Source organism: Drosophila hydei, unplaced genomic scaffold (genome assembly GCF_003285905.1).
Source record: "Drosophila hydei strain 15085-1641.00,03,60 unplaced genomic scaffold, DhydRS2 tig00008121-arrow-pilon, whole genome shotgun sequence".
Lineage (NCBI taxonomy): Eukaryota > Metazoa > Arthropoda > Insecta > Diptera > Drosophilidae > Drosophila > Drosophila hydei.
This window is the reverse complement of record NW_022045832.1, coordinates 2,456,667-2,483,553: the sequence shown is the minus strand read 5'-3', so window position 1 is coordinate 2,483,553 and position 26,887 is coordinate 2,456,667. Positions and strand designations below refer to the sequence as shown.

At 39.2% G+C, this 26,887-nt stretch overlaps 2 protein-coding genes across 2 annotated transcripts; one reads left to right on the top strand and one right to left on the bottom strand.

Annotated features, from left to right (window-relative positions):
- The first annotated feature begins 157 nt into the window (after positions 1 to 157).
- On the top strand, positions 158 to 12,283 carry LOC111593246 (kinesin-like protein Klp98A). Its single transcript, XM_023305900.2, is given in 12 exon segments — positions 158 to 966; positions 4,343 to 4,566; positions 7,286 to 7,599; positions 7,666 to 7,835; positions 7,907 to 8,333; positions 8,396 to 9,142; positions 9,205 to 9,378; positions 9,503 to 9,625; positions 9,742 to 9,855; positions 9,908 to 10,901; positions 10,966 to 11,141; positions 11,206 to 12,283. Coding segments are annotated over 12 exon segments (3,753 nt in total). The 5' UTR covers positions 158 to 919; the 3' UTR covers positions 11,449 to 12,283.
- A 136-nt stretch (positions 12,284 to 12,419) lies between these two features.
- Positions 12,420 to 14,827, bottom strand: LOC111593276 (putative gustatory receptor 98b). The gene is made up of 5 exons (XM_023305946.2): positions 14,821 to 14,827; positions 12,984 to 13,904; positions 12,837 to 12,913; positions 12,577 to 12,744; positions 12,420 to 12,515 (listed from the first exon to the last, which is right to left on the bottom strand). The coding sequence occupies exons 1-5, from the start codon at positions 14,825 to 14,827 to the stop codon at positions 12,420 to 12,422; spliced, it is 1,269 nt and encodes a 422-aa protein (XP_023161714.2).
- Between the last annotated feature and the right edge of the window lie 12,060 nt (positions 14,828 to 26,887).

The window sequence follows — 26,887 nt, the reverse complement described above, 5'->3', positions numbered from 1 at the left end:
AGTATTTTTTCCGTATCAGCCAACTATGCAGCATACTTGAATAATACTGAGACTTTTAACAGTGCTGTGCACAACCGTTCGAAATAACATGGCCATTTTGAGTACAACAGCGACTCATGCGAACACTAACATTGTGCAACACTGTAACATTGCGACAGTAAGAAGAAGACGCTATAAGCAACAACATCGGAACGCGCACAATACACACGAAAAACAAGTCGAACAAAATAACCAATATTTTTGTGTCGTGTGTTTTCACGCTTGGATGTGCAATATATGCAATTTACTCATCAGTGCTTAAATCGTGACAAAAAGATTTGCATTTAAACAAAGCAAAATACTCAAATTGACACCAATACACCCACACACACATATATATATATATATGTATGCTGGCGCACAAAGTGGAGCGTTTTGCCAGGGGCTGCTGTTGCTGCTGTTGATTGCTGCTGCTGTGGACAGCAGATAAACAATGAAAGGTGCAAGTGAATCAAATTGTGCACAATTTTTGTTTCAATTACTATTATGTGCAGTACATGTTTCCGAGTGTCGCGCGCAAGATGAAACGCTGCATGCGACAACGAAAACAAAAACAAAATAACAAGGTCAACAACAACAACAACAATAACAAACACAACAGCAAGAGCAATAATAACACGCAAATACATCTATATGTGCATGGACAAGAAGCGAAAAGAAGAAAACAAGAAATATCGTAACAAAATACACTGAACAATCGTGCGGCAAAACAACTACAATCAAACCGTTAAATGCCCAAACAGCTCAGCCAGCCGTACTGTACATCCCCCTCGCACCCACACATTTAACATAACTGTGCTGCCGCAAAGGAATAACAGCGCAATCAAAAACAACAACAGCAACAGGAAATAGAAGAGCTGCTAGCAAAGCAACCACCGAAATGTCGTCGCTCAAGGTTGCCGTAAGGGTTCGCCCCTTTAACTCGCGGTAAGTGTATGCAAGCAGTGCCCTTTGCATTCGTATTGGAATTCGCACACTAGTTCTAACTAGAACTGATAAAGCGGCCATTTGTGAACGCCCCTCGATTGGCCTGTTGCGCATCCCGTTTAAATACTTAAAAACAGCAACAAAAAAAAAACATTTGCGTTGCTGACGTTGTCAGATTGTGATTTTTTAATTTTTCTTCATACTGCTACTGTTTTTGTTTTTAACCGAGCGCTGGAAAGTACATTGGCCCAAACTTGCCCAACGGCGACTCAAAAGCACATTAAAAATATTTACTATGCGTGTGTGTGTGTGCATGATTATCTTGTCCAACTTGACGCGCTCGTTGCTTGTGGCACATTTAGTTGGCTTAGACGTTCATGAAGCGCAAAGATTTTTTTTTGGCAACGGCGCAGCGAACAAAGCAACAAAGCTGAAACCCTAATGATGTCATTCATCTCATACGCTTGGCTTCGATTAAGACAGAAAAAACAAGCAAATGAGTTAATTTCTTTTTCATGACTTTCATTGTGTGCAAAATGTTGAATTTCAACTTAGATTTGGTGCTCTCTGGAGTTCACTTTTGATCTTTAGAGTTCCCAAGTTGGGTATACAGTGACGTCATCAGGCCTGGGTAAAGCAATTGCTACCGGCTACACAAGCGCTCACACAGCTTGTAGAAATATGAATATTTAAAAATTGTTTGCAAATTTTACCTGACTGTACACAGAAAGAAATGCCTGCTCAGTTATTGATTAAAAACTGTGTGGGAAAATCTATAAAAAAAAAATAGAAAAATTAAATATTTTAGTCATGCTTAATTCGAATAGTCTTTCACTTAACCATATCTTTAATAAAAATTAACTAATTACATATGTTTTTTTCTATGCTTTAGCTTCGATAAAATCGACTTCAAAAAATCTCAACACTTGGGCCAAAGCAAACAGCAATCAAACATTTTTGATAACCCTTAACAATCTTATCTGCCATTTCCGTTCTTTTTTATAAATCAATAATTTTACTAGTTATTTGTAGGCAAGGCAAAAAGGCAACTAAGAAAATGAAGATAAACCAGAAAGTATTCGACTAGGCAATACGCTAGCTAACTGCTAAAAACATTTAATTATTCAATTTAATTTCACTTCAGTTGTGTTTAATTTACCAAAATAAAATATTTAAAATAGCTGAAGTTCCATAGTCGATAATCTAGAAAAGTTATCGACATATACTGTTACATACAGTCTAGCAAAGGCATTCATTTCCATGTCCAATAGATCTAGGGTATTAATAGTAAATAATTTTTCCAGTATGTTGTGGGGTCTGATAGAGAATGAGTCATATATTTTTGTTATTATTTGCACATACATCATTCGATATATGGAATGACGTATGTATGACTGCAGAGAACTTACAAATTCTGTGTTAAATTGGTCAAAAGTATTAATTCTGTGTTATATGAATAATTATTTTGTTTTAAGAACTTGTAGGAGTTCATTTAGGAGAGACCACTGCAGTTTATTTAAAGCAAAAGTTTATTTGCCAATAAAGAATGTAAAGGTAAACAGTCTTTTATGGGCCTACTCGAGCGGAGTTGTAAAATACTTAACATGTTATCTAAGCGCCAAAATAGATTATGAGTTCCAATTGGAATTTGTTTTTGAACTGCTTGTTTCGCTCACTGTAGTCATGGAAGAGCGCGTCGTTCGGGCGATAAATAAAACAAGCCAAATGTATTTGTTTATTAAATAAATATGTGTGTGTGTGTGAATGTGTATTGATGGATGTGTGTGTGTGAGTGCACCTCTTAAATTGTTTTAAAATTTTGCGAGTGTTACAACTCACACAGACAGATAGATTTTTATAGGTATTATGCATGAAATTATGAGTACATTTTGCACGCAAGTGCAAATCAAACAACTTCCATATCCATTTTAGCGATTTATTCATACATATACGTTTTTTTGTGTGTCATGAGTCAGAAATTTTTGTTCATACTCAAGAGTACTGCAGAAGTCCATAGTTTGTGGAGCAAATCAGCGCCGCAGATTCAGATAAAGCACAACAAACCGACTCAGAACGCTCGACAACAGATTAAAGAATTAAAACCACTCGACTGCATTGAGCGGAGCACCACTCACAAGCTGCAGCTGAATGTGGAGCGTAAACATGCCACCAACAATGCGGCACGAGCAATGAGCAATGCACCCATAAGAAAAGAGGAACGACCTAAAATTTAGCTTTAAATGGGGACAAGACGCATGTAGATATAAAAAATAAATAAACTAGATAGAAGCGACAGGCAACAGTTAGATTTGCAAAGCCGACTATTGCATGCGCTTGCTTACACCAATTAAATAATATTTATAATATTAATATAGAAATATATATAATATAATATAATATTTATATAGAAATATATTATTTAAATTTAATTTATTTCCGAATATTTTACTTTTATTTATTATATATTTATATATATATATTTTTTTCCAAATTTATATATTTATGTACATATATTGAATATATCTCTATGTATATTTTTTCTTATATACATTTCTTATTTTATATCAAAGTATTTTTTAAATTTATTATATATTTATATATATATTTTTTTATTAAATTTTTTATAATATAAAATTTTGTTTATTTATTTTTGAGCACTTTAAATTTCATTTAAAAAATAAACTAAAATTGTCAAAGTTGAATTATGCAAATGCCTTAATCTTATTATTTTTATTATTTTATTTTTTTATATTTCTACACATTCAATGACATTATTTAAGTACCCCAAGCAAGTGTATAGAATAATGAAATGCTCGTAGCAGCGTCTGTCTTTATGCGGGGCCGTTGACTGAGTCATAGTGGCAAGTCTTTGAAATTGGTGGCATTCGTTTGTTGATGCCGTTGGCACATGCAACAGAGGTGGGTGGAGCCTCCACCAACACCATAATGACGCTGACACTGATGCTGTGGTTGTGAACCGGTTGCTGCGGCAAATGTTCTATGTGCGTGCTGGTCAGCGCCGTTTCTTTGACAATTCAAGTTTTTCAGTTTGCATTTGACTTCAAAAACCGGAATTGGGTTTTGTAATTGGCCGACTAAAAAATCATGTGACTGCTTTAAACGTGCCTATGGCCTGGACATTGTTCAGCTGCTATCGCGTCACACACCATTTAGAGATCATGCACTGCGCTTATAAATAGCACTATTTATGGATAGGTCAACTCGAATGGCCAACGAAAGGGGTAGACTAATGGGGCAATCTAATTACAATAGCCAATCGAAGCAGTTGTGCGACGTCAGTTGATTCTCGTCATTGTTATGGGGCCAAGGTCATTTACAGGGTAATGAAATGTCACTCTTCTGCTCCTCGTTACAGTGAAAATGATATGGACGCCCAGCTGATTGTGGAAATGGAGGGCAAGAAGACGCGCCTGCTGAAGCCCCGCTTGCAGTCGATACGCGATGCGGGACGCGAAGCCTTTCACGATTTCACCTTTGACTATTCGTACTGGTCGTTCGACGCGGAGGACTCGCATTTCGCCACCCAGGAGCAGGTGTACAGCGATCTGGGCAACGATGTGGTCGATTGTGCCTACGAAGGTGAGTTTCCATTTACATAAACGCGAGAGGCGCGAGAACAAACGCTGCGATGACATCAGCATTGCTGCGGGTCACAGGCAGCTAATTACTGTTGGTTGCCAGCTGCCAGCTGCCAGCTGCTGGCCACGACTTTAACTGATTTGCCTTTTCATATTGGCAGCCAGACAGACGCACAAATTTGGCAGTGAATTTTCTGGCACTCGCTTTGTTTTGCTAACCGTTTCTAGTTCGCTTTGTAGTTTATTTTCGATTTTGCTAGGTTTCGCTGCGGTTAGCCCAATGCGTGTTTCTAAATATAGTCGACTCGCTTGGCGCTTTGCCCCGGCAGACATGCAAATTTCCGGCTGACGTGGGAGCCCATCAGACCCTGGCCCTTGTAAGCGTCGGTTGCTGTCCCGCTGCGACCGGCACAGGCACTGGAACTGGCTTAGGGCTGATAGATTGTTGACACGAGTCGCACGTGCTGGGGTACCATTTCCAACAGTGCGTAATATTTTATGCGCTTTCACTCGACATTAACTATAGCACAAGGCTAATTTCTTTTATTGCAAGCGAAAAAATAAAAACAAAAGCCAAAATATAAAAAATAAAAAAAAATAAACTTTCGCCCACAACTGCACAAAATGCCAAACGAAATGGAACAGCTGTTTGCTGCATCTAGTTGATTTTGTTATTGTTATTGTTTGTAGTTGCTGCTGCTGCTGCGGCTGGCGCTGCTGCTGCTGTTTCAGCCGCTTGGCACGCTTTCAATATCAAATTACCCGTCCAAGATTGGCCAAGTGGGAATGACAAAAGTTGCATGAACACGAGTCAACAACAAACAAATAAAGAGTAGATAAAAAGTTGATTCGGTCGACGTTGCAATACCCTAGCGAACAAATTAGAAACGCTGTGAATGTTCATAGAGTTAACTTGGCTTAAATCAAATCATATCAAATTGAAATCAGTCAATTTTGATCAGTCTAGAAGAGAACCATTTACTCATTAGCTGACTTATATATAGGAAATAAAGTTGGATATTCAATAGAAAAAGCTTAAGTGCAGCAATTAAGATATTTATAAATAATACATTAGACTGAAGTTTACAGAAAATTAATTTTTTTGTATAATTATTATAAATCGACTCTTATTGAATTATCATAATTCACGCTCGTTTGCCAGCAAACCTTTTTTAATATTGATGTATGTATAGAATTAGTAAACTTCATAGCTTACGTAATCAGCTATATATATCCCCGATTTAGAGTATCTACCGACAACGGCGTCATACTCCAACCCTATTCCAATCAATATACCTTTCACACACTCGCATAAACTCACACGCATAAGCAACTGCGCTTGTTCTTTACTCTGGAAATAACTCCCCTTCTATATAGATTTTATTACTTATTTTCTTATCATGATAATAATATATGCATATGTATGCCGAAGCACAAGTCTCTAGTGCTTGAAGGGCGGAGGTATTCATAATCCTAAATTATACAATAGAGTTGAAACCACACAATAAATCGAAAGTCTCCCAAATGATCGACTTTTATCGATAATAATAAAATGAAATGAGTTATCGAACTTAATATAACTAAATAAACTCGTATTGCGTATGGTATAGACGAGTCTACATTTCACATTTCAAGTCTCTCAGAGGTGCAGACAGACGACGGACAGAAGGAAGGACAGACACTCAGACGGCCAGACAGAAGGACATGACTAGATCGATTCAGTTCGTCGGCCACGCCTGCTGCTGCCTGTTACATACATATTCACAAATCCATCATACCCTACGGGCCCACTCTCAATGGACTTAGGGTATATCAAAAAATGCAAGTGATGTCCATTTGCTTAGCGGGGTGCTGGGGCTTGACTTTGAATCGTTTGAGTCGTTGTCGTGTGGCTGACTGGCTAAATGAGCCAGTGACTTGGCAGTGTAATTGTTTCGGTTGTTGTTGTTGTTGTTGCGACACTTGTGCGGTCTATGCGGACAAAGATGTCGTCGCAGTGGCCCATTCAAGCAATCTCAGCGCTAGACAGAAATGTTTTAAACACAGCGCGCGCCGCCCAGTGGGTGGGTCCGTCCAACTGTCGCCACCAGCCGACCGACACTTGAGCTGCAATTGCAGTAAAAGTGTTTTGCGCCCGTTCAACCCAGCTCTTCCGCCAACAGATGAGCACTGGCCGGGCGGGTTCACTACAACCTGAGCAACGTGAGTCAGCGCTATGCATTATATAATATATATGAATATGTATAATCGTCCATGGATTATAAGTATTCCAGTTTGTTACCACAACAATTTCTTCTGTTGATTGAGTGGCCGGCATTAGTTTATTTTTAATGGACTACATAGTTCAGGCCTTCGCTTAGTAATGCAGCAGATCAGGAAACATTATGATTCAAGGAGAGTCTAGGGTATAATAAAAAGATGCAAATCTGAATGTACATTTACTAAAGATGCTAACATTTTTCATCCGTGCTCCATTTTCGCCTCAATATTTATTAGGTATTGTTTATAGAGTATACTCGAAAGAGTCTTGGCGTAATCGAAATGCCAGACATTAGTCACGGTTCGCAGTGCTACTCATGTGTTGGCCAATGCTTGTCAAGTGGTGCAATTGCATGCAACAATTCACGATGCAACGATGCGGCGTTTCGGCTGCAGCCTCTTACCTTTTTCGAATTGGTAATAGGAGTTGGCATTCACATGGTCTTTGTTTTACTTGACAGGTTACAATGCCTGCGTCTTCGCCTATGGCCAGACGGGATCGGGCAAGACGTTTACAATGATGGGCACGCCGAGCAATCCGGGTCTGATACCGCGCATTTGCGAGGAGCTGTTCGCGCGCATGCGCGTAGGCCAGGAGTCGGGCACGGGCTATCGGACACACGCCAGCTACCTGGAGATATATAACGAACGGGTGAAGGATCTGCTGGCGGCCCAGAGCACAGGGCATGCGCTGCGCGTGCGTGAGCATCGCAGCCTGGGCCCCTACGTGGAGAGTTTGTCGCAGCATGCGGTCTCCGACTTCGAAGAGATACAGGTGAGTGTTGGCACTTGATGTGGGTAACGCATGATACTTAGCCTGGCAAACGATTGCCTCTTGCAGGAGTGCATTGCGCGCGGCAATGCCCATCGCACCACGGCCAGCACCAACATGAATGACACGAGCAGTCGCAGTCATGCCATCTTTACGATTACGTTTGTGCAGGCTGTCTTCATGAATGACATGCCAAGCGAGACCGTCTCTAAAATCCACCTGGTCGACTTGGCTGGCAGGTGAGTTAGTGCATGGAGCATAGAGAGTTATGTCTTTAACAAATTATTGTTGCGTCCAATTCTTTCTGCAGTGAACGCGCCAATGCAACGGGTGCAACGGGGCAGCGGCTGAAGGAGGGTGCCCACATCAATAAATCGCTTGTTACGCTGGGCAGCGTCATTTCAGCTTTAGCGGAACAGACGAGCGCGCATAATACTTCCACGTTAGCCACGACACCGAACGGCGGCACTAAGCGCGTGCTCTACATTCCCTATCGTGACTCCATACTCACATGGCTGCTGAAGGACAGTCTGGGCGGCAACAGCAAGACAATCATGATAGCAGCTCTGTCTCCGGCGGACTGCAATTACAGCGAAACGCTCAGCACGCTGCGCTACGCGAATCGCGCCAAGAACATCATCAACAAGCCCACGGTGAATGAGGATGCGAATGTTAAGCTGATACGCGAGCTGCGCGAGGAAATCAACAAGCTGAAGTCTATGTTGACTGGCGATATTGTAAGTAGTTCATAAATCCATATTGTGAATGATGCAAGCATTAAATTTGTTTGCCCAATCAGCACTCGTTGCAGCCCTCCCTCAAGGTGCTGGCCGATCTGCAAAAGAAGGAGGCGCAGGAGAAAGTCCTCACCGAAGAGTGGACGGAGAAATGGAAGGTGGCTCAGTCCATATTGCAGGAACAAAAGAGTCTCGGTCTGCGCAAATCTGGCGTGGGCGTTGTCCTCGATTCGGAGATTCCGCATTTAATTGGCATACACAATGATGTCACCACAGGCGTCACACTGTACAGCCTGAAGGAAGGCGAAACTCGCATCGGCACTGAGGACGCAGAGGTGGCGCAGCACATTGAGCTGATGGGCGATGGCATACGACCGCAGCACTGCAGCATTATTCTCAAAGGGGGTGTCGCCACGTTGCATCCCTGTCCGCAAGCTCAGTGCTGGGTAAATGCGCATCTCATCGATGAGCCCAAGCAGATTTCTCAGGGCGACATTATACTGCTTGGCCGCACCAACATTTTTCGCTTCAACAATCCCACCGAAGCAGAAAAGTTGCGCAAAGACTTGAATCGCTCACAGTTGGATATGTCGCGTCTGTCGTTAATAACATCGTCGCGGGAAAACTTACTCACATGCAGCGCCTATATAGAAGACGATGCCATGACAGGCAGTACATCATCGCCCTATAAACGATCTGAGCGCCAGTATTATCCACAGCGACCCATGTCGCGGGACGATCCCGAGTTGCAGGATGAAAATCGTAAAATTCTGGATACCATTGAAAATGCACTGAAGCAGCTGAATGTGGTATGTGGCAAATACATGAGTTTCCTTAACGATTTATTAACTTTTTTCTAACTCATCAATAGGAACGCGTTCAGATGCATGACCAATACAAGACGAAGGTGCGCAAGCTAACGGAGGAACTCAAGCGTCTGGAATTGGAAAAAATGGATGGCATGCAGATAATTAATTGCCGCGAACAAGAGCTGCTCGCTCGCAAGGATATGCTGCTGTGGGAGAAGAATAACGAAAAAGTTCAGGTACTTTCTTCCGATGAAACTAAATGCATGTAGAGCTACGATTCTTTTGTTTCGCATGTGCTTGAATTATTATTTTCGTTCGTGGTTTTTATCGTTTTTTTCGTTCGATTCATTTTCATTTTAGATCGACATTGTGTGTAGACAAATTTCAGCGTTTCAAACGCAGCTCGACTCTAAGAAACGCGATTTCTCTGAGTATGTAGCGAAAGAATTGCAGGAGCTGCATGATTGTGGCAAACTTGACGAGGTTTGTTTACTTTTCTAGTTACCTCTAATCATTTTTTAAACTTTCTTTTGCTTATCACTTAGACAACTTAGAATGGTGTATACTTAACTGGTTTTAATCTATAATTATCATTCCAGATGGGTGTAAAGATTGAGGACGGCACTCCGCTAAACGATGAGCTGCTTCTGCATGTCTCGGATTCGCTAGATTTGTTTGCAGCACAGTTTATCAAGGATACGGTGCGAAGAAATGTAAGTGCTTAATTACTAAATCACATTTAATTAACTTGCTTTTGCCTCGCAGAATGAGGAGATACGCAGGCTGGACGAGCAAATTGCTGAGAAGGAACGCATACTCAATGCTAGCACAAGTAAAATAGCCAAAGTAGACGAGACCATGCTCGAAATACTCAATTAGACTCAATTAGAGCGACTGCGGCAGGAGCGTGCCGAAAGCGAGAAGGAAACCCAGGCGATGAGGGCTAAAAAACAGAGCATGCAACTGCCGATGCCAAGTGCAAATGATATGGATGAAGTTTCCAAGTCGGACACATATGAAACCTGTGATACCTTCCATACGGCGCAATCGGATTTCTCGTTATTATCGTCGCCTACTATCACGGAGGGTCAACAGTCGCCGATGAGCAATTGCTCCTGCGATAGAGACGACGACGCCGAGGATACGCGCAAAGATGACTTCTCAGGCAGCAGCGAGGATGCTTCACGCACCTGCACTGCCGGCCCTAGCAGTGGCAGTGGCAGCACTTCAAATGCGCCCAGCTTGCAGGCCATTATGAGCGATAGTGGAGTTTGTCTTGATAGCCGCAATCAGGCGCTGCTCCAAAATGGATCTAATGGCAATTACAGACACATCACGCGCACCAGTGATGACGAAACCGGCTCCTGTTCATCTTGTGAGCTGGGGCGAAATTCTGACACGACGCGCGCCTACTGTCCGCTTCATGTGCAGCGCCGCAAAATTGCCGCTCAGAAGGCCCAAATTATGAAAAATCTCGAAACTGACGTAAACAAAGCGCAGTTAGACGAGCAAATTGCGGTACTGCAGGATCTTCAGCGAAGCTACATGCAGATGGAACAGGAAATGCTGCAAACGGTTCAGGATCTGGAATCGCACGCTGACTGTTGTCGGGAAGAACGTACTGGCATCGAAAGGCAATACGAGCTGGAAAGTTCTATAATGCGCTCTAGTGTGATGAGCCCAACCAGTATGGAGGAGTCTACCTCACAAATATATTCGCCCAGTATGACGAGATCTTGCCCTTCCATGAGAGAATTTCGTACGTGCTTGCTGAAACATCCGAAAATTACCCATATCAATTTAAATCTCTTTTATGTGCACAGCTGAAGGCGAACACTTCATTACCATACCAAGTTTCGTGATGCGCGGAGCAGGCAAACAGACCCACTACGAATACGAGGTACGAATTGCCCTTCCCGATGGCAAATTAAACATTTTGCGTCGTTATAGTCGATTCCGAGAGCTGCACTTGTGCATGAAGCATTGCTATGGTGCCAAGGTAAGTCATATACGTAATGGTTACAAATTTTATACATTAAAAACCCTCGATTCGTTTCATACAGATCTCTGCACTGCCTTTTCCTCGCCGGGAACTTTTTGCGTCGAACAGTGAGCCGGTGGCGAAGCATCGTCGCCGCTTGCTGGAGCTGTATTTGCGCCGTCTATTTGTCGTTTGCTCGAAGATACCACAGTGTCCCATTTACGATGGACCCGGGGGACCGGGCCTCACGCGTGCTTCCCTCGTTCAGCTGTCGTCTTTTTTCAAGAAGGGCCTGTTCGAGAACGGAAAGCACGGGACGGGATAATAGTTAACCTACTGCTGAATTATCTCCTGCCTACAGTGTGTCTATTTATTTATTTGTATTATCTGTTTAGTTATATGAACGATAACTTGGGCCTGTTCTAATTAGCTAGACCGCGTATAGAATGTAAATTTAATAATGTATCTACGAGTAACACCTTGTATGTTCTATGTATGTATAAACGACCACCAGTGTCCTTCCACTTTGTTATTACTTTTATATAGCTACAAGTATATACATACACAGCTGCGTAATCAACAACAATCACTCTTTGGAGCTTTACCTTAAACCAATTGTAAATGTTACTACTAAAGGCATTCTTGTGTTGTATTTAAATACGTACACGGTTGCGATTTGTTGGTCAGTTTACGCTAGATATTATCGCAGAGCGTATTTTAAAATAGATAATTTTTGCTCTAGTTAAATATTCTTTTATGTCTTGTTTGTACCGGGAACTTCCATAAGTTATTCCAGTTATTCAATCTGTGATTATCTAATGAAAGTTATATGTCAAAATCTAAATCCAAACAAAAGTACGTAACTGAACATTTCACGACTATGTTAAAAAAGAAAACAAAAACTAAAGCATATAATTATTAAATGTAAGCTAATTGTAGAGATAATTAAACACTGATGGGTCACAGGTAGGCAGATGTTTAGCAGTAGGTGATAAGCAATACATAGTTCATAAGTAATCATAAGCTGACTGTCGCAATTATAAAATACTAATTATGAGTACAATTTAACGCAAAAACATTAAATGTTAATTATAAAATGGTATAGACTAAGCACTTTAGACTAATGAGAATTGAATGTTAAAGTTGCTCGATTGCACTAACGGAAACAATAATAGTTTAAATGTTGCAATAAAAAAATTTAAAATGTATTTTAACCCAATTCGCATTTGGCGCCATGTTTGAACGGTTGGAATAAACGACTGTTAACAGTGCAATAGAGCTTTCGTTGAGCTTTCACTAAGCTTTCTGCATCAGTTTTCGCTTTGCCTCAACCAAGTCTTGGAGCTTAAACTGTATCAGAATAACGCTATAAGTAACTATTGTGAGCACCATCTGCAAAGCGAATATGAATACATGTGAATATGGCATTTTGACCAGATTGTTTCAGACTTACGCCACCAAAGTTTCTTAGATTTATATCAAAGAAATTGCTACAAGTGAAGCGCAGCTTCAAATGCTCCATTTGAAGGGCATATTCGCGCAGCACATTGCTAAGCTGAACCGGATTGCACTTTCCGAAGCTGCAGCGGATATTGTGAATAATACGTTTAATGCTCTGGTACTGAAAAAGTTGATATGAGTATATATTAGAGCAAGTATTTGATAACCAAATCTGTGTGTGAACTAAAGCTCTATCTAGTTTATTTAGATTACCGTATCGATGCAGTTTTGACTGAGCCAGCAAGGTATCAAGAGGTTGATTAGCAGAACCATAACATTGCCAAATCGCGCTGGAACGAACATTAATAGATTCGCGGTAACCATCTCAGCTGACATATTATTCTAAGCTGAAGCACTTACTGAAACGGCAATAGGCACAATCATTTGGGTTTAGAGTCTGTATAAAGGCCCAGTTGACGATGTGCAGCATGGCCACGCCGTTGTTCACGAATACGAATAGCATTGGCAGAGTATAGTAAACCTCTAGCTCACCGACCAGCTTCCAGACACGTGCCACCAGCAACTTATTGCGTTGGAGTGCAACACACAAGGCTTGGAGCAGAACGCGTTGCTCGCAGGTGGTAAACTCCTGCTGCAGGTGGATGAGCGAGCAGCGCAGACGCAGCAGTAGCTCCTGTACCAAGACCACAAACAAGCCATACTCCACAATCTTCAGCTGCAGCACCATCAAGATGAATTCGGTGAAGATCTTGTTGTACCAGTCCATATAGTCGGTCAATGAGGGCACCGATACACAGGGAAAAGCAATTATAAGAAAGGCAAGCCACAGTCCAATAAATTTGGCCAAACGTTGACGAAATTTAAAACGCTTTCCCAGCCCAACGAAAGACTGCGAGGCGACCTCTATGTCCAGCTCCAGGGCAGCTATCTCCACATAAATGCTACCCAGTTTGCGAAAGTATATCAGCATATTGCCATGAATCACGGCCAGGAGTATCGGGTAGCAGAGCTTTTGTATCTTGCCCTGGGCGCTTGTGAAATCTTCGACCTCCAAAATTAGAATTTCAAAGTTAAGTATTACTATATTTACATAGGTCACTTTTATGGCTAACAGCAGAAAGCAGAAACTGTAGCAGCCAAAGCCGAGCATCAATAGAAGCCGCTCACAGCGCTGCGTAACCCTCTCATAGAAGCTGGGCGGCGGCGTCAGCGTAAGCAGCGCGAGCAACTGCAGATATGGCCGCGCTGCGGTTAGCATTCGAGCCTTCATGGCAATGTGTAGCACACTGACCGAGCTATTCAACTGGCGGTTGCGCGGCTCTAATTAATTAAGTTCCACATACGCCACATTGGCTTATTCGGGTAATACGATTAATTGCATAGATTACACATTTGAAATATTTGCATAAGTTGAAAAGAAAACAAGTAAGAAAGCTCTAGTCGGGGTGCCCGACTAGGAGATACCCTGAAACCAGTCCTTTCTGCGAGCATTAAGATTAAATACTAATAAAAGAACTCTTTCACATATTGGATCTTTTTCTAACTGAACTTCAATTAAAAGCCAGTATCCAAATCATAAAAAAAATCAAAATTGTTTAAGTTATACAATTTGGAAACTCTAATTTAATAATTCTTAATCTCTAACAATAAAACGGTAAGAGTTATTGATTATTTAAAACTGACTTTATATGCGCAGATATCAAAAACAATTGTTTTTTAATATATATTTATATATATAATATATTTATATGTAAAAAATATTTACATATATAAAATATTTATATATATAAAATATTTTTATATATAAAATATTTTATATTTATTTATATAATATATTTATATAATCTTGTTTCTAAATACTTTTTATATATAAACTTATATACATATATATGTTTTTCTAAATATTTTAAATATATGTACAAAGATATAATGTTACAAACATTAATATTAAGAGCAGAGATTCCTTGCCTACGAGAAGCACTAAGCACACTGCAAATAACTTAACTATATCACAAAATGGAGGTAAATATAATAAATATGCTCTTAAATATTATTTATTTACATAATATTTAATAATAGTAAGTTTAGTAATTAACAATTTTAAAGAGAACAAGGCAGCATCTCAACTTAATTAACATTGCGAAAACGATCATGGAAAAATTATATTGCTAATGATCGTTATCGCTAATGATAATTGCCAGCAATCATCATGTACATAAATGATCATTATTCTTACTGATCATTATCGCTAAAGAATATTTTGACAAACTTCATTATTATAATAACAATTTGTATTTATTAACCATAATTAATAATAACTTAAATACTAAAACTCATATATTTTTAAAATTTAAACAATTGAATATTAAATAAGTACATAATGTTAAAAATAAAAACTTAATAATATATTTAAATATTTACTAAACAAAGAAAACATTTAATATATATTTAAACAAATACAAATGTTAAACAAAGACAATTAATTTAAACTTAAACAATTAAACAAGAAAAACTTAAATTTATTCACTATTTCCACTGCACTGCACAGCGACTGACCCAGTCCAGGTCATAAACTTGACTGATCGTCCACAGCGGCTGCTGCGCCCTTTTATACCCAAAAGTCACTCAAAAGTCAACTGAGCCCCTGAGCCCCTGAGCCCTTTTTGAGTGAGAACTTACACTCACATTGAATGAAGTGAGAAGCAGAAGGAAAGGCGAATAGGCAGAGCTAGCTATATACACACAACTTGTCATTCTGATCGCGAATATATATATGCTATACATACTCCATATATATGTGAATCGAATGTGTTTTTTCGTTTGGCTGTTGAGCGTATTTATTAGTTTTTTTTTACTTATTTTACATGACATAAAAGACAGACAAATATATGCAACTATATGGACAGTTTCTGATCATGCATGTATCCATATACATACAAACATATATATTATTTTTGCATTTACTAAAAACGCACTACTAAATGAGCACTTTATAACAGTTCAGCATATAAACTCCTTTTTTAGTCATTCTGAATAGTGCTTAAGGCAGGCAGACAAATAATAATTTCTCAACTTTTTTTCACATATATTGGAATATAATATACATAAAACTGAATGCAAAATTTGTAAGTTCTAGCTCTTAAGTCGTACGATATATAAATTTAATTTGATTTGAGTGGACACAGCCCAGTTGTTAAATATTTCTTATATTTATTTTATATGTATTTCTTTCTATTTTTAATATATATATAATAAATTTTATGTATATATTTTTATATATTTTTAAATAATTTTATATATGATATTATTTTAATAAAAAAATTGTTGTCAACCTTAAACTTTATTTCTTTAATTATTTCTGAGCCCCTAAGCTTACATCAACTGTGTCGGGTGTAAATAAAGTTCTTAGCTTATTGATTTCTTATTATAAAAGTTTTATAAGAGTTTCTACAATTTTCGTATGTAAAGCTAATGTGGGCAACAATTGTTATTGTTATAAGACCCAGCATGTCAAGTAATCAGTTAGGTCTTGTTCCGCTCCCTCTCTCTCTCTCTCTCATTCTCCCTCATCAGTCCTTATATTTTTTTTTCATTTATTTTTTACTATATATACGTTTTCTATATATACGTTGCCAGCAATTGTTCCAGTTTCTTGCTTCATTTTCCATTTTGTGAACATAATTGCACTTCTTGTGCGCTGCAATGTGCAAACATTTAGCAGAATAGACACAGGCACAGAATCGTTGATTCGAGTGTATGCAGCTAGCATTCGAACATGAGGCAGCCAAATCAAATGAAAGCACCCTCTGACTCGACTAGGGTCACGGAGGAGCTCCTAGCCACTTGCTAATCCCAATGTTCGCTTGTCTGCTCGTTAGAATTTCACTTAGGCGACCGTCCGCGCTGCAGGATCATGTGTCCTTTTTATACCCTGAGCCCGTTTTCAATGGGTAAAATGAGTTTATTGGCTTAGTGCAACTATTTGTAACCGACGAAAGGAGACTTATACGTAACCGGTGTATAGTATTTTCTCTTGGCAATCTATCGCTACAAGTCGATAATTTATATTTGGGAGTATTTCACAAGCTGGAACCTAGGGTATCTACTATGCGTCTGCTACACTTTAGAGTCGAGTTACTTGTTAATTTTAAACTACTTCACTTTACTTTGTCCACTCAATGAGTGAGCCATGAATGCCAGTGTGTGTGTGTGTGTGAGTCTATGTATGTATGTGTGTTATTTCTTTTTCAAGTCGTCTATTTTTCAGCTTGATTAAGCACTTTGTGTAAGTGGAGCACATGCATATATCCCTTGTACATGTCTCCACTGCCCAATGGCATTTTTAATTTACTCGGCTCGGAATATCTAAGTGTAAAGTGCCAAGACTTTGAGCTGAAGTGTCTGAGATTTCCATTTGCATTTTTTTAAATGGGAAATATATTCTAAAAGACAAAAATGAGCTTTTATTGTTGTTCTGGCTATTCAAGCGGCAAACAATAATTGAAATATAATAAAATTAAATTATTTTCAATAAAGCCACAGGAAACGGAATTACTCACCAATACACACGCACACTCACACACAGACTGTCACAAAAGGCAATCTCTTTACAGTTTGCACAGATAGTTTTTGCATTGCCTTTTATTGCGCTTATTATAAATACTCTTGGGTATTGTTTAAATTGCTTTCCGTTAAAAAAGACTGCGCATATATTTTATTTGCAAAGGTAAATAAATTGGCATAAAGGCATGTAAGCTGACTTCTGCCTGCGTCTGTCTGCGTGTGTGTGTGTGTGAGTGTTTGTGTCTCTGTGATGTCTGTGTGTAATAAACAAATACATTTTTATTATTTATGTATTCATGGCCATTAAACGGATATCCGTGGCCATTGCGCGTTAAATTGCAATGGACCCCACACCCTCGCCTCCCCAGAGAGGCTCTGCCACACGCAACGCGCCACGCGCCACGTGCGTATGTATTATATTTCTATATAAACAGATATATACAAATATCTGTATGCATATATAGTAAACTTTAATATGCGCTTCTGTGCTTACATGCAGCGCTCACTTTTATTGAATTAACGCATAAATTAACAAAAATTATGCAGCGTTTAATTCAATTTAATTAATTTTCAACGTGCCATTCACCTGAAAATTCACTTTAAGAACGGGCCAATTCTGCTAATAATGGTTAGTATATATATAAATGTAAAAAAAGAGTCACAAAATTAAATTCTTCATGGAAAATTATTAATATAAAAGCTACAATAAATATAAAAATATTTTTAAAAAAATCATCTGCTTTCAAACACTTGAAGTGTTAAAGTATAATTTAATTCAAATTTTGGTAAGCTAATATTACCAATGTTTTTTGTTAAATCTTTGCATTTGCATACATAAATATCACTAAAAATTAGCTTAAGCTTTGATCATTTAATTTTTCACATTTTGGAGGGGCTTAGGGCATTGAAGATGCGGAAAAACTAAACTGTGATATAAATATGTGTGTGAAAAGCTTTTAACTATATTAAATAAAGTTGATCTGTGCATGTTATTGGATGTCCTATATGTTTCAAATCTCTAGCTCATATTGGTTCAGTGATGCAGTCACAGATACAAGCAGACGAATGGACAGACGAACTCGCTTGTTGACACTAATCAACAATTTTTTTCAGGGGACGCACATCTCTTCATTTCACATTGAACTACTATTAAAATAAATTTTAAATAAAAAATTCAAAATATATCTTCGAAAAACTCAGTTTTAATATTAAGTTGAATATTAGATTTAGTTGAATATTAGATTTACCTTTGGCTTAACGACGGCCTAGTCGAGCAGGAGGAAATAGTAATTGCGTGATGTGTATAATACGCTCGTATATATGAATGACTATCTCATACATAAGACTAGTGCTTCTAGACAATGTACATATATATATATATATATATATATATATATATATATATATATATATATATATATATATATATATATATATATATATATATATGTATATATAAACGTACTCGACCATACACATATGCATTTATATTGGTCCAACTTTTGTTGAGGGCGGCTGAGGTAATGTGTAGATTTGCTCGGCTCTAGTTCTCATATATTAATTCTAATTAAATTTGTTATTCAAAACGAAAATGCGGCACGTCCACGTCAGCCATTTTGCAAGTGTTAACCTTTTGGCAGCCGACGCTAAGCTCTTGCAAATGGACCAACATTGACGGCGACAATTCGCACGAAGCGGCCCGAAAACAACCTTGACATTTTTTCTTCTTTTTTTGCCCGTTTTCATTACACTAATGAAGTCATGTGCGACTGTGTTGACAGCAGCTGTGGCAGCGCGCGTGTGTGTGAACGCAGTAGGTGTAGATGTAGCTTTGTGTCTTGTCCAGGTCCAGGCAAACGACTATTGCCAGACATATAAAAGGTGCATGACGGGCGCAGCAGCGACGCCTCATTAAACCATTTTATTATGCCCAACGCCATGGGGCGGACTTAACTTTGTCAAAGATTCCCAAGCCCCCACACACACACTCTCCTACACACACACATGCCACGCCCACACAAATGCGCACAAGTGTAAACTGAACACAGGACGCCTACATCGTTCGCTGGCGCTCACATTTAACGCTTTAAATTCGAGTGCATCTCGAAGTGGAAGTCAAGTCGCTGGAATGCCAGCTAAATTGTAAGACGACAGAAATATTTCAACAGGAATTTACGATTCGCGCACACTAAATGCTCATTTAGTTTGCACTTTTATTTAGAAACTTGGTTTGCACGTCTGCCAAATTGTCTGCGGTAGCGAAAAGCCAGCCACAGCCGCCAACAACCGCTGCACCAGCAACAACAACGACAACACAAGCAACAGCCACAAGTAGAACAACAACGTTGTTTGGGCAAAGTGCAATAATAATGAAGGGAGAGGCGTAAATTTAGCTTTGGCTGCAGCCTGCCAAGCGAGAAAAACTGGCTGCTAACAGACGGCGAGAGAGAAAGAGAGAGAGAGAAAGAGAGAGAGGGAGGTAAAGTGTGGCTCTTGCCAGGTGAGCCATGTTGTCAGCGGAAGGCAGCAACAAATTTTCGTTGCGAAAGCTTTTAGTAAATTTATGGCAAGAAATTTCCCCAGCTTGAACTGCAGCTACAGCTGGAATGGCCTGCCTGGCACTGGCCGTTTGTTTATGTCGTAGCTTAGGGCCACTTCCTGGCACGCGGTATGCATTTTACAGGCTTTGAAAATTTTGAGAACCTAATGCACTCGTGCTCATCCAATTGTGTATTAGCTACCATGCCGATATACAGCTGCCTAATTAAAAGCCCGAACTGTTGAGAGGCTTCCCAACATGCACGCTATTAATCTGTGATATATTCGCGAACGCATCCTTCAGTCGGGCGTCAAAGCTGGCGCATATGGGTAGACAATAGACATTTGTTGTCGGGGCTTCTCTGCTGCTGGAAGCATCAATTACATGGTTATACTGCTCGCAAATTTGCAAAGAACCTTCAAGAATGCCGTCAAGTTGAATGGAAAAGTTGCAGCCGTCGCCGCTGCGCTGTTATACAATACGACGACTGCTGTTTCGTGTCTCATTTTTCCCTCTTCAAATAAAGTTGATTAAAGTTTATTCAAAAACAAATTTAACTTTTAAGTCATCAGGAACAAAAGCAGCCAGCAGCAGGTAAAAAGATGCTTTCAGCACATCGCCACCGTATGTGAAAATCCTTGACTGCCTTAGCGCACGAGCTAAAAACACCCTCGACCACCCACGTCCCACAGTGGCATATACAGCTTTATAATTGTTTTACTGCACAAGTCGACATATGCTTGGCGACATATAAGACGCTTTTCAAGACGGGTTCCATAGAAATTAATCAAATAAACAATATATACATATTTTAATCAAAGGAAATCTTAGAAAAAAATATGAAAAGCCAATTAGGTTTCAAGCAAAATATGCGTATGAGTATATAATTAAATTCAACAGATTAAATTTAGCATAAATTTGTAATGCAAGTAGGTTGGTAGGGTACCTTCTGTTCGTTGGGGTAAAGTTTCAGACACAGGTACAGTTACTTTTATTCCATCCAGAAATATTATCAGAAACAGACAGAGATAGGTAGTATAGTGGGGGGTGGACAGCGGACAGATGTATGGGGCAAGGCACAATTGAAACAGCATCCACATTCGCGCTGTCTGCCATTGTTTAAGCTGCTGTTCGGCTGTCGGCCTGCATTTTGCCGCAGTGTCAGGCGATGTCGTCGACTGTATTTGCATTCAACTTAATTGCGTTTTAAGTAGATTTGCGGTGACATATGCACACACACACACAGACAACAGATGTGGGTACATATTTGCTTATGCGCCTGTGTGTGCGTGTATTGTTCTTGGCAACACAGCGTGCAGATGGCGACACATGGAATACTTGTGACACGTTGTCACTGAAAGTTTCTAGCCTTACAAGCAGCGACAACTACGCGAGCAATCAGCATTGCCCATGGCACAAACAGGCTGCGGGATGTGTAAAAATGTCTGCTGATCGCAGTGTTAGGTAACAAAAGAAGCAAACTTTAACTTGAATTAGTGGTTTCAAAGCTCCTGAAACAAATTGTATGCAAAAGGATTATATTTAATTACCATTATAATTTAATTAAAAGTAACATAACTTTTTACTTAACGGATCAAAAGTGTGATTAAATTAGAGGTCTTAAAAACAAAGGGCAAACACAAATCTATAAATCCAGAGCAAACATGTACGTATATACGTTTGTTTCTCCGTTTGCAGGTGAAGTCTGATGCAAATCCCCTAGAAATCATTTCAAGGCAAATCTGCGACATTTGTGGTCTGCTTGGCAGCCACGCGCTGGTCTGAGCTGAGCTGAGCAGAGCAGCTTTCTGTCTTTTACTTTTCTACACGTGTCAAACTAATTTCGCATTTTGTTACCTTTTACACTTTGCCGCATTCGTGCCACCATCGTCTCGATTCCCTTTTAGCCCAGCACCAGAGGCGCCGAACAACGCCGGAGGCTCATTGAAATTCATAAAATATTTGCTCAGCGAAATGGGCTACGTAGCGTACTGGCTGCAGGCGGTGTATTATGTGTCAAGCACGTTTGAATTTAAATTCAAATATTTATCATAGAAGGCAAACAAATAAGCAGAAATATGGTAAATAGCAATAAGCAGCAGAGGCAATGGAAACACCAACAGCAACAGGACAAATGAAGATGGAATATGGAAGTTGGAAGTTGGAAGTTGGCAAATGCCAGCAGATGGTTAGTTAACTCTGCACATGGCTTCATGTGTACTCTCGGAGCAAGTGCATAAATCTGTTACACTTACATATGAGGTCGCCAGGTCTTTCTTTGTTTTCAATAACACAAGGGCGAATAATGAGCTTACTGCGACTACGACTTCTTTCGGTCAATTGTGGTATTTGTTCCCATGAAGATGACAGCTTCAGACAGAGCTGACAATGAAGAGCTGATAACTGCCAACACCACAAATCCTGTCAGCCCAAATTGCTGTACTTGTTCTGCATAATAAGTGAATAAGTCAGCCGCATCTACTATGGCTCATGGCCAAGGTTCAAGTGCAGCTGCTCTTAAAGTATGGTCCATGTCTATCGATTAAATATTTTTCTTTAAAAATCATGTATACGTTATGTATATATTATTTGCTGTGTTGCGATTCCCTTGAAATCAAGTCTCATAAGTTTTCATGCTTCGATTGAAATTATTACATTAAGTCTGTTCTCAGAATTAAACAACCTTTACACTCACTGAATTCACTTGAAATTTATCCGCCCTCCCCGCATTCTCCAATTATTTTTCGCATTTTCTACTGCTATAATATATGGGCAGCAAATAAAGATACTTTTTGTGAGTTTGTGTAAATAAATGTATTTATAAGTCAGCTTATATGTAAGGCATTTCAGAGCTGTGCTCAGTTTATCACCTACGGGTTAATAAACATATAAAATATAATAATGTGCTTATATACACACGATGACGCTCCTTTGTCTGCCCTGTCAATGCTTCTATTGAGATTTGTGGCAAAAGTATGGCATAGTTATCGTACGCCCTCTTGATATTCCGAGTTTATCGTTCGTCTCACTGTGGGTAGTATATGTATACATGTTTTTGAGAGTCGCATTTTTGTGAATTCACGCGGCTTCAAAAAAATATACGCTTTGTCTGGCTGCTTGAATTTGCGCCACATTAGACCGGCCTAATTGCGGCGTCAGCCACCCAAGAGAAAGAAAAACAAAACCAAATCGAGCTGCGCTGGCTCTAGTTGTTGCTGTTGCTGTCTTCGTTGTCTATATGGACCGATATAAAATGGTCTTATTTTTATTATTTCACTGACCTTGCCAACTGGCAGCAGAGATAATAAAGCGGCTGCTCGAATATCAAGTGAATTAAAGTTGATTTCCAACGAGTGACAACTTTTCACATGCGAAACTTGCCCAGTTAGCCCTTCGCTTAACCTTGCCAATTAGTTTGAAATATAGAGCTAAGCAAGCGTCCATTTCAAATATATCGCAGCAAACAACGAAATTGCCAATAAATAGCTAAAGAAGGAATATTTTTAGCCATGACCCCCAAAGACTCCTCGCACTCTCAACAATCTCGCCACGGCGCGTCTTGTCTGTGACTCGGGCAACGCCTCGCCGTTGGCTGCCTGTGGCCAGTGAAGATAAATGATGTTATCGAAGTTTGTAACAAATGCTGAGACTTATATATGTATATATACATCTGTGTCTGTCTGTGCATGTGTGTGGGCTGCCTTTGTTACCTCCTGACTTCTTGCAACTGTCTGTCCCAATGTGAACTGGCGTGACTTTGGAGTCGTTTTTCACGTCGCTTTCCCGCATCATAATTATGTGTTTGAAAAAATGCAATTAATTTTTATTGTGGATTAAGGTGCCATGTTTGCATTGCTCTCCAAATGCCGCACATATATCACAGCTTAGCCACGCCCCCAGGCATTTTTGCAACTCAACACACACACACACGCACAGCGGCACATGAAATTTATCGAGCCAGACTAGGACATATATCAGCCGCATTTGTCAGCTCCCGCCCTTGGTTTATTTTTTTTTTTTTTTATTTTGGATCTGCCAATGACTCCAATTGAACTTTCTGATTATTGATTTCCAGCACACCAGTGTGTCTGTGTGTGGTGTAATTTTGGCAATTTAAATGTCATTAAAAACAATCTAGGAAAAAGTCGCAAACGATGTGCGAAGGATGTGGAAGTGGGAATGTTCAAGTATTTATGCAATTTGTGGCAGCTGCTTGAACAATCATCGCAGCAACAATAATGCTAGCAGCAAGCATGCATAAATGCGACAACGATATGTGGGCCGCAACAAAAAGCTCTGGAGTTTTCAATTAAATTGCAAAATCAATTTTCACCAAAATTTCCATATTTACATTTTCGCATTACGCATTTGCATATTTGTAATGCCAACAGGCGGCGGAGGGCTGGGGTGCCACACGGGTCAACAGGTGCAAGAAGGTAAATTGCTGCAAATTAAAATCAGATAAGATATAATGACTTACACAAAGCCCCACACTTCCAACACGCACGCTCCACGTGTCATATAAGCAGCTGCGCCAAAGATCTGACTCCAGGAGCATTCGAATTGGCTATACAAAGCGAAGCCATGAATCCCAGTTGGGGTAGCCACTCTCTTTGAACTACAGAAACCAAAGCGAGACCCAAAGTCAGCATGTTGGCATTTCAGTAGGCACGTGCAGCACACTTACAAGCTCACACACACACACAGAGAGAGAGAGAGATAGAGGTGTAAGTATGTAGAATACTTGTGCCAAATATGCCGATAATTACATTTGGAAAAATTGTTTCCTTTACTGCGCGAAGTATGGGAGTGGGCAAACAACTGCGAGGGCAGCAAGAAACATAATTCAAATATCAAATGAGATGTATATAAAACAGTTTTGAATTATAATATATATAATATATATTAAATATATATATAGAAAAATAGTTTTATTAGCCAGCTTAATAACTAATTTAAGTTATTTTTTAGAAGAGATAACAGTTAAAAAATTGTATTAGATATATATTTATAGATAATAATGCTTCAAGTAAGAATTTAATTTTTTGAAATATGAGTTAAAAGTTTACAAAACGAATGTTATATAATTTAATAAAAACCAGATAATAAGCGAAGCATATAAATATTCTGGATCAATCACATTTATACTTAACAAACACAAAAAATAATCATATTGTATATATTTAAAATTAGAGTTATTTTAATATATGCATATAAGAATTTGATTTATATGTTAATTATTTTTTATTAAAAAAAACACAAAAAATATATTTATTGTAAAAACGGAGATGATAAATTAAAAAACACATATTTGATGTTAAATTAAACTAATAATTTAAAAACAAAAAAATACACACTTCATAACAATATGTTTGCTATAATTTTAAGATTTTTTTAATGCATTTTTTGTATATATTAAATATGTTATTTATTTATGCATTTATTACAATGTTGTTCAATCAAAGTTTTCATTGTCAGATCTCTTGCTTCATCATTTCCTTCTCTCAACTGTAAATTTATAATGAAATTCATTATAAATAAAAATAATATTTTTTGTGGTTGATTGCAATTTTCGTAGCATCCCTATGCACATAGATAATAGCAATATGTGCCTGTGTGTATGTGTGCGTTAATTTATTTATACATATTTGGCACGGACTAGGGAAAGTGAAATTGCCAACTCCACGGCTAATGCCAATACACATGTGTGGCTACGTTTTGGTATACAAATTACAAAATTATACAAATCAACGCCGTACAATTGCTTCAATTTAACCAAGGGCCACAACCTGAGCCAAGTGCCGAGTCAACCGACTCCCGCCGTGGCAGCTGCTTGCTGTACTTTAAGTGCCCCAGTATTGGCACAAAGGATAATGCTGTTTCTGCTTTTGCCGTTGCTGTTGATGATTGCGTTGTGGTTGGCAGAGATTAGAGACGCGGCAATCGCGCAATCAAAGACAAAGCGCTCTCGACACCTGCACAAATTATGAGCCCAATTGCAGACAGGCTGCTCTGATTTGACGTTGGCTGCGCTAAGCTGAAGAGGCCTGCTTCGAGGAGGGCTTAAGTAAGGGGCTAAGCAGTAGTAGCGTGGCAATTAAGTCATTACCTCAAATAACTGGAGGCGTTGAGCTTCATCGTCTCCATAGGTGTTTTATAAGTGTGCAAACAGAAAGCCTCACTCGTTGCATAAAGCCAGCAGCACATGTATGCCATGTACCTAGCCATGTATGGGTGTGCGTGCGCGTGTTTGTTTGCTTGTCTCTTGCTTTGAGCTGCAATAAAGACATGCAAATTTATGTACAACGTCTATGTGCTTGTGTTTGTGTTTGACAGTCATCCCGTGTTTGGTTCCGGCACCGGGTTCGACCCCAACCATAACTCCCAGCGCCTGCCCATGTTTTTGATAAGCAATTTCGTCGCTCTTTGTGGTCGTTTGCCTCTGTGTTGCTGCGTGTGTGTGTACGTAAATTTAAGTGAGTTTTGCTTTTGGTGTAATGAAATTAACAAATAATACCTCTCAGGGGCTGATTCCAACTTGTTGGCGTCGCTTTGATGGCAATTTGAATGGGCTAAATGGCATTTAAAGCGATTACACCACATTCTTATCAGTGCGTCCAGGCGGCGCAGATGAAAGGCAATGCATCACTTGAGACTACAACAATTGTACATCATTTTCCAACAAAAAACCCAAGCGGCGGCAGCTATCTTCTCCGCTCCGAAGATTATATACTCTTGTCGAAATATAGGTTTAGACGTGCTATCATACAATAGCCTCATTTCCGACTGATTGAGCAGTGAAAGACATCCACAATATGTCATCGCCTTTTGCTTAATCTGGGATGTGAGCAGCCAGCAAATAAAATTAGCTGTTTTCTAGCCAACAACAACTTAAAGCTAGATTCGTGTTGAATTAAAAGTGCTTGAAATCCTCAAAGATACTTCGTATAACGCCAGTCTGCCTTCGTATTTACTATTTATAGTATTTGCAATAACATAAAATTTATGTTATTGGAAAGTAATATGAATTATCATTTATTTTCAATCACTTTTTTCCGTTGACTTTTTATTAACAGAAAACTTTGAGTGGAGAAAATTGAATTCAATTTTAGGAAATATTTCTGCTATCTCTCCACACGCCCTTTCCTAAGGCGCTTTGACTCTGCGGATTCATCCTTGATGATATTTATAATGTAGTAAA